The 13,587-nt window shown below is 43.1% G+C and overlaps 1 protein-coding gene and 1 long non-coding RNA gene across 3 annotated transcripts in view; one reads left to right on the plus strand and one right to left on the minus strand.

Annotated features, from left to right (window-relative positions):
• LOC116918774 lies at positions 1-1,348 on the plus strand. 2 transcript variants are annotated; one of them, XR_004391641.2, is made up of 4 exons: positions 1-143; positions 209-422; positions 653-754; positions 812-1,348. It is a non-coding gene; the product is annotated as an uncharacterized LOC116918774 (long non-coding RNA). The 2 variants fall into 2 exon arrangements; XR_004391640.2 differs by having other exon boundaries at positions 209-754.
• LOC116918770 (ubiquitin carboxyl-terminal hydrolase 48) overlaps positions 1,326-13,587 on the minus strand; it is a 15,881-nt gene continuing 3,619 nt past the window's right edge. The window contains 7 exon segments of the mRNA XM_032924531.2: positions 1,326-1,923; positions 1,995-2,070; positions 3,558-3,683; positions 3,753-3,944; positions 4,431-4,612; positions 7,262-7,386; positions 7,453-7,560. Of these exon segments, the coding sequence (XP_032780422.2) occupies positions 1,901-1,923; positions 1,995-2,070; positions 3,558-3,683; positions 3,753-3,944; positions 4,431-4,612; positions 7,262-7,386; positions 7,453-7,560 (832 nt within the window). The 3' untranslated portion in view covers positions 1,326-1,900.

Consider the following 13,587-nt stretch of genomic DNA (forward strand, 5'->3'; position numbering starts at 1 on the left):
GGTTATTGTACCGTGAAAACAACAGACATGGGGAACAATCCGAACGTGCAAAATGAGCGGAAGAATTAGGCCGACATGATTATTAGAATAACAAAGCAAGCCAAAGAAAACGTAATTCAGTTGTATGTAGCTACATTTACCTGGTAAGGCACACATCCTAGAAAATTACTTGCACAAAAAATACGACAATAATTGCTTCTTTTTAAAGGCATTTTGTTAACGAGGAGGCAACAAAAATAAAACGATTTGTTAAAGAAAACGCCCACTTGAAACAGTACGAAGTCCTTACATCGTTGGATGGGTATTAACGAATCTAATGCTTGGGTATAAGCAACGTGCACCTGTTGACGGATAATGATGCAACACTAAATGTGTCGGTGATGAAGTTGAAGAAAAAAATGTCTACCGTGCATGTTTCTCACGTGAGTAAAAGTCATCGACGCTGGATTCATTATGAAACCATTGTGTGTGTGAGAGAGAGTTGACGTCGAGCTGGATTAGCTTTTCGACAAGTTGGAGGGAAACTTTGCTTGTCGAGCTCGCTATTAAACGGTCGTGGCGTGATGCTATTTACCAGCCTCATTAATATCCAAGTTGTGTGCTCGACATTTTTCTAGTTTCGTTTAACATACCCCTCCCCCTCTTCTCACAGTTGCAACAACATCCAAGTTCTTGATGCCGCTAGACGTTTATCCATCACCTAAGAGGCAGTCATTTGCAAAACAAGGCCATCATGGACTTTTTGTTTTGTAGGGTAAGGGCATCACCGTACATAGTTTGGCCGTCTCTCACGTTCTCTTTCTGTTTCTAGATATGCAGATAAAGAGGCGATTTAAGGACTCGACGAAAAACTTTTGGAAGAGGAAAAAGGCGGGACCGTGTCCGTAGCGACAACTGGAAAACAATAAAATAGGTTGTATTTAAGAGGATCTGCGTGAAGTCGATGGTCAGTTTCAAGCTGACTGTCCATCCTGTTTATCATTATTCTTACGCACGCTATTTTAAAACTAAAGCAACAACACGTCTGATCGTTTTGGAAAGTGGAGACTTTTGAGAACCGCCCTGTTTCTGTCATGGGAGTGGCTGCAACATTTCGTTGTCACGAATCATCGTTCTATCCCCTTCTTGATCCATATTGAGCTAGGACAGAGGCTCACGTTCTTGTGGCCCATCAATCACGGCAGGGTCAAGACAGCCATGAATAATTCGTGCTCCTCCGTTACGGATACGTTTAGCCTGTTATAATTGTAGTGTGGTGGTGAGGGGGAGAATACGAGAATTCAATGATTATCATCAAGACAGTTAGGCATATTCGCATAGGATAATTACATTCAAATTTCTTCGTGTATTTCTTTACAAATTTAGTGTTCATTTAATGTTATATTTCGGTTTTGTTGCTATGGTTTCCTTACTTTTGTTTTCGAGATCCAATCACATAACAGAATTGAAGGTGAGGGGAATACGTAACAAGATTAGCAAAAGGATTTAAACATTCAGCAGCTGGGTATAAAAGTAAGAAAGAAAAATATCTATTGTAGGAACACGCATTTTTGTTCAACGAATGTTGGCGGGCAATTCGAGGGAGGATAAATAGCGTGGAAATGTCTCCCTATAAGTTGTAGTTTTTATTTTGAGCAGAGCAGAACGTACAACAAACAAAAAACCAAACAACTAAAATTTTTACCCACGATTTGTTGTTGTTGCTGTTTTGTTCTTTCCAAAAATTGATGCACCAGTTTAATATAACAATGATTTAACAGACAGGCGTATAAGAAAACCACTCGCCTTGCCGAGTCCATTTGGGATAGTCCCAAGTCGAATTTCTGTGTTTAGGCACTTGACGATTTCACTGCGTACGGGAACCAGCCCCACCCTCACAAAGAAAAAAAAAAAAGGCTCTTCAGCTGCGGAGGAGCTCTGTCCCTGTAAATCGCAACCCAATAGGCGAATTGTAAATACGTCTACCCAAAAGAAAAAATCAATGTTTGTTTTACCTTTAAATCCTTCCTCGGGGATAGCCGTTCGTGCATAGTCTTCCATAAGGGATGGATCTTCCGACGGTTCATCCGCCTGGAAGAAACGTACAACAAAATGAATACAAAAATGGGAACAACAAAACGTGATGGAATCATGAACATTGTCATTTGATTGAGAGCCAACTAATAAAAACAAAAGGAAAAAAGAACAAACAAAAAAAATTTATCTCTAGGACTCCATCCGTCTTTGCCTGTCGTGTTCTATACAAGGAAGTTGTAGTCCACGTTACACATGTTACCGACGACAATCAATCGTCCCCAAATCAGAAACAAAGAACAACATGAAAGTCTCGGCTGCATACACAGACATGGAACGCATGGACCGCAAACGCCGCAAAACGTATTCTGTACAAGGCAACGTTCTTCCCGTCCAATTCGTTGTAAATTAATGATGGACTTGGTGAGCGCCGGACGCATCTCGCTAGAAACATTCGCGTCTTACCAGGAATAAAAAGTGAGAAAATTGAAATCCCCCCCCTTTTTTAAAAAACATTTCACTGCTCATACCTGTCCATCATAAAAAATAGTCTTGCATAATCCCATGGTTTTATCATTTTCTTTTTAAATAAAAAAAAAATCGTCAACGGAGAGGATGAAGTTTCAAGGATAGAAACAGACAAGCGTCAACAGAGGGATGAAAAAAAAAAAAAAACTAGAAATTCGATTAAAACTATGGTATTTACCCACTACTGTTGCTACCACCACTATGGAGGTCGCCCTCCTCAAAAAAAAAAAAAAGGGCACCTCATCTTTCTCCCGCTGCGTCAACGATTTCGAACAAAACGCCGAACAAATCTTAGCCCCCTTGTTTCTTTCAAGGCTGTCAGTGCGGGAGCGGTTGAATTATTTCCCATTTAAAGTCAAAAATATCAAAAAGGAGATAACAAGTCAACGCCCATCATCGCGCGTTGTGTGTCGCCTTCTCATTTTCCGGCCGACATGACCTACTATCTCTCCGCGTCCATCCATCACGTCGCAGTCGAATTTTTCTTCATTCGTCTGGCTTATCTGTTACCTTATTTTTCAAATGCTGTTACTTCCTTGTCGTCTCGACAAACCATTACCGTAGAAAATCGATCGGCAAACAACTTCCCGCTTCCTGCCTTATTTATGTGCAACAGCGAGTCTACACGCGGCCGCGTTCAATTTTCCCTTTTCCCCCCTTACGGCCCCTGATTTTTTATTTATTTTTTTACTTCAAACATTCGTCAATGGGGGGAAAAAAAACAACAATCAACTAGCGGGAAACTCTGTTGTGTTACACCCCTATCATGTCCGTGTTTGGCTGCCACGGCTTTTTCTTGGTAGTTGTTTTCTTTACGAATCGTCCAAACATGTGATACACAACCACTTGTATCTGTGTCTCGCTCTTCTCTATCGCTCCCCCCTCAATTGTGTTCAACCGGTTGAGTCACAAGCCACATGGACAAATACGGGCGGAAATCGAAACGTAGCGATTCATCTCGATCCAAAAAGAATTAAAAAAAGAAAAGAAAAAAAGGTTTGGGGTTGTAATGTTACCTGAAGGATGATGACGGTGCCAGGGAAGATACGCAGGGAAGCCAGCGTGGCTTGGTTGTCGTTCAAGTCACGTCCGTTGCATGTCAAATGTTGGTCGAACGGCGCCACTTGAAACTTTTTCATAATCTTTAATGAAATTGAGGGAAAATGAGTTCCCATTTTTACGGCTCACGTTTAGAAATAAGAGACAAATACATCACGCTTGAGATCGAGTAAAGTTTGATCGGATGAGACGGTGATCTCTTTTTCTCCTCGCCCACGTCTTTGACGCGAACTCCTCCTGCTGGCCTGGTGCTGGCCCGTAGCAGCCGGAGACAGCGAAGGTGATGGGCACGACACGGCCAACGCTTGGCTGTCTAGTCGAGGCCTCTTCGTCTCTGATCCCATCTATCGTTGCGTAAAAATGGGTCACACACACACACACACAAGAGTAAAAAGAGAAGATGAACATTAAAAGGACCCGGATTCCTCTCCTTCCATATCATCCCTTCTCTCTCACATTCCACACGACTCATTTACATTCCATTCGGCAGGCGGCGTCAATCCTGCGCCACAGCTCAAGAGGATTACAGCCACATTATGGTACTATAAAATAAAAAACGGACCTCCAAGAGCGCGGGCTGCACAATGGCGTTAGCTCTTTGCCACGCTTGACGGCCATTCCTCCCTACTGTTTACTATATTAGGAGAATCGAGGTCATCTTTGTGTCAGTCAGCCCAAACTATCGATGATTGAAAGGGGAGGAGATTAAACAATAATCCCCCTCCCCCGTTTTTTATTATTTACATAAGTGAATGATGGACCGTTGTGTTGTGTGAGAGAGAAAGAGGAAAGTTGTTGTTTAAAAAAACAAAAAGTGAAACGAAAATTACCTGGAAGTCAGGATCTTCGGCAGTGGAAGATGAAGATGCTAAAATGGAGGGTGCGTCCAAAAGGATGTCGGTTAATGCACCAATTTTGTCAACTTGGCGGACGTAGATAGCTGCCCGGCTGTAGACTAGCTGCGACCGACGTTCCTCCTCCAACCGGTCCTCTAGGCAGCTCTCGCACACGGCTGCAATAAATCATTCCAGTGCCGAAATAGAATCGTTACACATTATTATTATTTTTTTTTGTTGTATACATGTCTACTACCCTATTCGAGTCGCTCACTCGATTTATTCATGCGGTACAAGAACTGGTAGACGGGGAGGGGGAAAGAAGAAAAGCATTGCGCAAAAAGACAAAAAAACAACACGCCTACTTCCGTCCGCGTCTCTTAATTTAACAGGACCGATGTCAGGGTCGATATACAACAAAAGGGAGGGGACGACAAGAATAATGGAGTCTTTCAATTGTGTTTCCTTTTTTTATTTCCCTTGTTTTTCTTCTTTCAACTTGGCGCACAAGAAGAGAACGGCCATTAACGATGGCGGAGGTGACTTGATCGACGCGCAAAAGAATTCTGCCGCCACCGCCCCGTTCCCAGTGAAGAAAAAAACTTAAACAAGAGCTCCGAAAACAAAACAAAAAAAAAAGTCGAAGCTCACCGCAAAAGCAATTGACGAGGGCGGCCAATTACAAATATCAGGCGCACCACAACAAGAAGTTTTATGGCCTTCGTTTCGCCTCCTCTTTCGACTCTTATGGCCACTGGACACGCGAGATTCACGCTGCCACTTCTCCCCGCCAAAACTCTCCCCTTTTCTTTTCGGCTACGGTCACAGCATTTCTCCAATCCAATTCCTCGGCTACTATTACCGATCACAAGGCTTCTCAAAGGTAATAATAATGATCGAATCGAGCAGAGCCATTCGGACGCATTGATTCACGACCGTTGATCACCCGATTCTTTTTGTTTTTTTTTTGCTATTATCTGAGACTGTTGTTCTTACAATGGGGACTCGGACTGCCGAGTCGTCATGTGTTATGTCTCTAGTTGTAACATGACAAGAGGCAAAAGAGCGTGAGAGTGGAAATGAAGCATCGGATTTTTATTTTCAGGTGATTTTCTATTTGCAACGTTTGCCTTTTGTATTGCAACAAGGGACATCCAAACCGCAAACGAAGAAGGTCGTTATCTCTTTTATAACAATAATGACACGTTACGTGCAAAACACACTCGCACGCACGCACGCACGCAAGAGAAGACGAGTGTTCTTTAATGGCATCGAGAACGACAACCGGCGACGATTCACACACAGCCGACTGATTTATGGACGTGAAGCGCTTACGTCACGACACACAACCCGTTTCGACTGTTTCACTTGGACAGCTACTCCCCTATTTACCGGCCCGCTATTGAAATCATACGTTGGACACAACAGCCGTCTCGATATAATGTGACATCATTTTCACATTTAAGAAGAAAAACGAAGGGGAAAAAAAAAAACCGGCGGTTGTTATCGGTTTGAGTTGATGATGTCCGACTGTCGGGGGGAACATACGATGTGACAGCAACAGGTTTCCCTTCCCCAATTTTGAAACGAAAAAAAAAAAAACGTCCACGACGAACAAATACAAAACGACGATAATAATTCATCAACGAAAAATAATCCGGCCGACGTCGGTGAGTGTGGAAAATGTCGCCCGCATAGCCGCACCGGTCCAAACAGAGCTTCTTTGGCTCTTTGGATATTTGTCCTTGGGCTTTTTTTTTTTTTCCCTTCTTTCTAAACGACGTAGAAAAAACAAATAAAAACTCGTTGCGACCGGTTCGAAAAACCGTACCGTTCCCTCGACCCGCATTTCGAGATCCTGACTTTCACAAATTGTAACATACAAATTTCTATACGTCCATGAACAACATCCGTCTGCGTGAATAGAACACGAAAAAGTCTGACGTGTCGCCATCAATAAACTACTAACGAATCGGCATCGTAGCAACACCTATCTCTACACCCTCCTCTTCTCAAAAAAAAAACGTTTCGATATCAAAAGACGGGCGACGATAATGTGACCGTTTCACATTCGTTTTCCCATCAGGGGGGGACATTCCAACGCCGCTGGCACGTATCTTTTAGAAACCATCGCAGACGACGCCTGCAAACTCACGCAGCACAAAAAGACCAAAGAAACAACAAAAAAAAAGAAAAATAATATAAAAGAGATAGAAACAAAAGGCCACGCCGCGCTCCATCGAACTCTTTGCAAACGGACCGTGGCATTTTCCTACTAGCTCTTGCAATGCGATGCGCCATTTTTATGCGCGTTCAAACTTTAGTGGCGAACAACCAGAACTGGCCAACTCGCCGTTCTTTACCGATGTCTGCGTGACGGCAAAAAAAAACAAACAAAAGAAAAACCAGTTACGAGCCTCTTTCGGATCGAAGAGAATCCCTTTGAACACGATCTCCAAACTGAGATATCGCGAAAGCGCATCAAGAAACAGAGAAGAGAAACGACTAGCGGGAAAAAAAGAGACGAGTCCGCGAAGAGCGTGATCGGTATGTGATGCACAGCGTGAATGACGCTGCTCCATTGGGTAGCATGTAACACAATATCATAGGAATAACGAAAGGTGCAGTTAAAAACAAGTCGAGCTCATCTCGGACGGTTAATTATAGATGTCTCTTTATGAAAAAGGAAATTGTTTAAAAATTCCCGTTGGCTTTTCAGATAAAAAGAGAGTGACGGCCCAACAGCGACACTTGTCAGTCACGGACAAGAGAATCCCGACTCGGTATGTGGTTTCACGTTCGAGTTTATCTTCAAGTGTACGTACCTGGTTCCGTGTTAAGAGAAACGCCAGTGCCATCTTCATGGACGATACGGCGCAAAAGAACGATCCTGTCTACTTTGGCAAATCTAGACAGCGCCTCCCATTCGTAGGGCCATAAATAAACGAACCTTCGGATGGCGGGGAAAATAGAGAGATGTGATTAAAAGAAGCCAAATTGATCGAAATCGTTTTACCTGGACTCGGATTCGATGTCTGGCGATGGCCGATGAAGCAGTCCTTCGTGATGGCACAGCAGCTGGGCGTTGGATAAACATGTGACTGGCTCTTTTCTAGAAGGATCCCTGTGACAGATAACACGTCATGGAATAAGCAAACTCACGTCAACCGATACAGAGTGCAATCAAAAATCACGAACGTTTACGATCCGTTTTCACCAATGGCAACAAGAAGAAAAAGACACGCAACCTCTCACAACGGAAAGCAAAAAAGGATTTTGTGAAACAAATAAAACGTCGGATAATGTCTGTCGTTAAAATGCATCAACAAAACAATCGTCATCACGAAAGACAAACGAAACCTCTCAACAAACCAAGTGTAAGAAAAACAAGTCAAGATGATTTCTCTCTTTCCAATCTTTTGTCTTTTTCGAAAAACAAAAGCCAAACGAAAATAAGAGAGTTGTAGGGGAAGCGTGTACGAAGAACGTCATCCATTCCGTCACACGAATGCGGGATGATCATCATCACTAGGCCATCGGGAGGTATGTAGGCTTCGCTAGTTACAACCCACCCAACGTCGAGAGTCTTTGAGCAATCAGTTCCGTACTGATGAAGCAAATCTTACCCATTTCTCGAAATTTCCTTTTGATTTTCTGATACATTTATCCCTTCTCATAGCATTCCGAACACATTTTCAATGGGCTTGTTCGTTTCATGCCCCCCTTGTTTTACGAGTACTTTTCTTCTATTGTAATTTGAATTTGACGGCTTTTTGCGTTGCTGTCGTTCAAATATCGCTATCGATTGGCTATTAATTTGGTACGGTACATTCATCGGCTAAAAAAAAAAAAAAACGATACCCGTGTAAACCTCAAAGACGTCAATTCAACGAAATGCACAAGGTTTGGTAGACCATTGAGGATACCGCCCTTTTGATAACCATCTCTTCCTTTACATAAATTGCCAGGGGAGAAAAAGAGAAAGCGACCACCCACCCCTGTTTTGCACACACAATCCGAATCCTTCAACCACGGATCAAAAAATAAAGTACACCGATGACGTCAGAGGCTATCGCTGATCAACGGTTTTCGACGTATTTTTTTTTTACGGATTATTTTCGCATACAAATAGCAATGCATTTTCAACAACCAAAAATCCGCCAAAATAAGAATGACGAGAAAATCCTGTTGACAGGGAAGCGGATCCCACAGGTTTCGCATATTATTTGGCCTATTGGTGGATTGTAAAATAAACATAACAAAAGCATAGCAAATAAACAGCGTCCCAACAAAAAGAAGCCCGACATTTTCACGGTAAAAAGGAATCAGATCAAAGTCTCGATTACGCGTCCCCCCCCTTTATCGAGGGCTATTGGAACTACAAAAGAAATGTGAGCGGATTCGAGCTCACTAAGGTGAAAGAAAAATAGCGCAAGAAAGTTTAGCAAAGACCTGCACAGCTGCTTTCGGCTGGCTCTTAACGACTCTGGTGAGTCCCGAACGCTAACGGCCGTGAATCTCCGAGGTGCGATCCGCCTCATAGCTCTTTCTTACAGCCAACCCCTTTGTCTTTCAAACGCGATTAACTATGACCGTCATTAACTTGCTCCGTCTACACACAGATTTTCAGTCCTTAGAAAAGAAAAAAAAAAGAAATCCTTCTAGCGAATTTAGCAAAGGGCAGAGGAAGTACTTTCGGCTCTTTTTGAAAGCATTGCCGTGTGTGTTTGTGTGCGAGTTGACACGCTGATCCGATCCATCGACTCGAAATTCCCATTCCAATGTGGAATATAAAGAGAGAGGTACACACCCCCTAGGACAGAGTGTAGTGAAAAAGAAAGAAAAAACTCGAGTGGCAAAGTAGTTTCGATCAAAGCTGTTGAAACAAACGGTTATCGACTAGAGGATTCCTCCCCCGCCTCTCTAAACACACAAGTCACTTTGATCGCATTTCAACAATCAGCCGATAATCAACAACACGACTTTGATGACTGGGCCTCTTTTTGGCGTCGTTCTTTTTTTCATTCCACAGAAATGGATAGGCGGGTCGAAATGGCGACATGATTGCGCTTCTTCTTTCCTCTTGGCTTTAGCTATACATAATACTATGTGCACAAGGAACAAAAAGAGGAAAGAGGTTATCTTCCACGTGATCGGTTGACTCCATTACGGTTAATGCGAGTCTGGAGACCCACTAAGCCTCAACGCGATAGAAGCCCCCGCTGCAAACTACACTATCACGCAAGGAAATCCACGTCGATCCGCGCCAATGTGCAGATGTCCTCCCGTCCATATCAAAATGATTTCTCATTAAATACTGAAATTTATCAATACATATGTAGTTTTTCCTTCATTGTCACTAAAAACTAGATCCAGCAAATGCATCATGTTTTGAATACACGAATCAAATTGCCTTATGATTTCCTATACGGGCTGCCAATCAAGTGGATTACGCCAATGAGACTCGTTGATGTAACAAGAACGAAATCGTACGATTACGTTGCGCTCGTGAAACTCGGAAAAATATTTCGAATTCAAATGACTTGGGCGAAGGAAAGAGGGCAGACACTTCCGAATGACGTCGCCCATTAAGCAACGCAACTGCAAACGCACAAGTGTAACAAATCTTGAACAACAACGGTGGCGGTTAATGACGGATAGAGTGTGCGACAGAACTCGTGAGTGGCTTTTGCGCGCTAAAACAACAAGACGGGTCATTAAATCGTCCCATAAAAAAGAACGACATTTCACGATGAAGAGGCACACGAAAAGGTGAGAAACGGCGTTGTCAATTACCAACAGGAAATCACGCTAACAAGAGCGAGACATTTGTTTACTTACAAGGGCCTTAGTAATCGGGCACAACATCGTCCTAACAAGCGTGCACAAAAAACCCCCCCTTTTTTATTCCAAACGGGTAAACATGTTTCGGTGTTGTAATACATCCGCCTTGCGTGAAGAGTGAAACATCAGTCAAGAGGTCGACAAACGACAATCTAACGAGGCCTACACGGTTCAAAGCCAATTCAAAAGTAAATCCCCCCAAAAAATAAATAAATCCAATTATTTTCATCTGCTGTGCGTGCGTTTCTAGCTGTTTTGGGTCGCATTTAACTCGCATTTTCAAACCTACATCTGCTGCATAGTGCAAAAAGTGAGTGCAGCAGCGGGCCGAAATTCCCGTTGGAATACATTTGCAACAGTGTCGACCTGGTTATAATAATATAATGGGGGCTTGATGTTACGGTAACTTTCCGTCGTCAACTGGGAGGGTTGTGCTTTGCATGGAACGTGCAATTTCAAAAGAAAAAAAGGACGCAAAAAACAATGCACCACGACAGAGAGCGCAGCAAAAGAAAAAGCAGGCCAGGATGGTTTGGTGATGGCCTTTTTCGCCCCTCACGGCCATGAATATTGGACGGAGGCGGGCAAATGTAATAGTAAAAAGTACAAGCAAAAGAAGAGGCGCCGCTAGCTTTTTAGAGCTTCATCAATTCAACTCTTTTCTCTCATTAAAACTTTCATTTCAGTCAGTCTGTTCCAGCCCCACTCGGCAACCCCATGGCATAGAGTCTGCGCGTGTGTGACACATGTGCATATTATACAATCTTCTAGCGCGATTGTTAAATCGCAATCCAGCTCTTTCACCTTTTCTTTTTCATTTTTTTTTAAATTTAGGATGAGGGATGAGGCGAAAATGCAAAAGCGCAAGTCGATCGAGAGGGGAAAGAAAGAAAACAAAAAAAGAAGTGTCAGTTGCAGTAATTGGCTGACAGCTTTCCCCCACCCCAAAAAATACCGGCAAAATATTAATGCCTCCCAACATCGTGCGGGATAAGGCGGTGAGAGGGGCACACTGCGAAACATTTGCAAAACTTTTCGCTCTATTTTGAATTATTTTTTTACATTAAAAAAAAAAAGCCATGGCTTCTATTTTCTTATTTTACGCTTTTAACTGTTTGCACTCTGCGCTATCCCGTCTACGTTCGAAACGGACGTGCCGGGAAAACGAGCAGTTCGTTAAGGAAACGTCGGTTTAGTTTCTATCGGGAGCACGTGCCGACGCGGATCTCTACACGATTTTTCCGTACCCCCTTAAATCGACACCCGCCTCTCCTTTGTATTTAACGATTCAACAACTTGTCCCGATGGTTTCAATGACAATGCGCAGTAATTAGTTCCAAAGCTGGCAACTCACGACATTCTAATCTCTTTTGTCGTGGTCGATACCGGCTTTTGTCTATTTTATTTTTTCTTCTTCTCTACATCGCAAGCAAACCAACAATCAGTTTGAAATCGCATTCTCCAGACAGCCAAGACATCGGCATTGAGGAAGAAAAAAAGGCCAAGGGAAAAAGAACGAAACAAACAGCGTGAACGATAAAGATTCAACGACACGGCCGATAGAAATCAGAAACGACAACAGGTGACGGGAACACATTTTTCAACGCAAAACTTCTGGATCGAATGTCAAGTGAAATTCACACGCGCACAACGTCGGGGCGGTGAATCGAGTGCGAGATGCAAAAGACATTGTTCTACATTTTAAACGCGCACTTTGCATACAATGTCCGCTTTTGAAACTTATCGCAGCATGGCACAAAATTCCAAATGTTTGCAATTCTCGTCTGAGAAACAATATGCCGATATGCTAATAATCAATTTCTAAACAACTGAATCTATTGACTAATCAGAAAATCCGCCAACGACATCAGAAATTCGGCCTGTCGCGTTTGCCTTTCAGCCCGAAAGATAGTTCCCATCGACCTTTGTGCAAACCTTACAATTTTGCTTGATTATCCCGATCGGATTCTTTAAAAAGATGAAACGACTAGCAAATTTCGAGACAAAAGAGTCAAAAGAATGTAGGGAAAAAAAAAATGGCATTTTCAAATCAATTGCCGTTGAACATTTTAGTGGAATGGCCGCCTGCAATTCGAGCGTGAGACCAAAAACGTCACGAAACCCGTTTGATTTTCGATTCGTCTATCGACTGCGAAATGCTAATGGCATTCCTGTCATTCTAGTGTCTTGGTGTACGGCTTTTTTCTGCGACGCGACATTGCCAACACACCGAAACAATCTACGGCATTCGACTATATTGGCATACTTTCGGATCGAGAGCCCACAGTTCCGGATTTTCTCCGGTAACGTGAATAAATAAAGGAAGAGTAAAAAAAACAAAAACAAAAGAAAGAGTAAGAAATGCGCTTCCTTCCGTGGCGGAGTGCATTGGAGAATGAGAGCAAGTCATCGAAGCTGATAATACACAACAACCCGGACAAGAGAGAGAGAAAAAGGAATAAAATCTAAAAAAAAAAAAGGGGGGGGGGGAGATTGACAGAACGACGAGGACAGATAGGAACGGGACTTTTGCCTGGATTGCATCTCAAGTCTCTCTCTCTCTCTAGCGTTGACAAACTCATCCGGATGACGGAGAGCGCCCTAAATGTTTAGCCGATCACGCGGGAATCTACGAGAATAATAATGATACAACATTATTTATTTCCTCCTACAAGCAAGGCGTTGCCTTCCAGCCCAGCAGCATCGTTCTTGGCACGACATGCCGAACGTTCCGTCAAGATGTCAGAGGCGCTTCTTTCTCTTCAATGCGCCACTCACGCGCCAATAGCAAAAAGTAAAAACAACAAAAAACAAAACCCAAAATAAAATAAACAATAAAAAACAAAACAAACAACACGAGAAGCAAATGTCAAGATAGAAGGAACCAGCGAAGCCTTTAGACATTCACTCCTCCGCCCACTCTGCCATCCATTCGTAAGCCAGAAGGTAACCAACTTGCCGAGGGCCCGACAACTGCCTAGAAACAATCTAGACTCAGCAGGGTGACGATACTTGCAGTTGGATTCACAAAGAAGTGCAATTGCGTAATCACTGGACCATACATGCTGGATAGCGAAGAAACCTACGATCTTCGGATGCGCAATAGAAACCTCCGCCCCAAAAAACGCCAAAAAAAACAACAACAACAAAATGTTGTGCCTTGGAAGAGAGAAAAAGGCAGGACAGCGAGGAGAAGACAGAAGAGCTGGCACAAAACAAAAGAACCCGATCCATCAAGCCGCTCGTCGGCATGGGGCCCAACTTGTGACAAATCAAGTAAAAATACAACTCCATCGAGCAGAGAGAA

Source organism: Daphnia magna, unplaced genomic scaffold (genome assembly GCF_020631705.1).
Source record: "Daphnia magna isolate NIES unplaced genomic scaffold, ASM2063170v1.1 Dm_contigs114, whole genome shotgun sequence".
Taxonomy (NCBI): domain Eukaryota; kingdom Metazoa; phylum Arthropoda; class Branchiopoda; order Diplostraca; family Daphniidae; genus Daphnia; species Daphnia magna.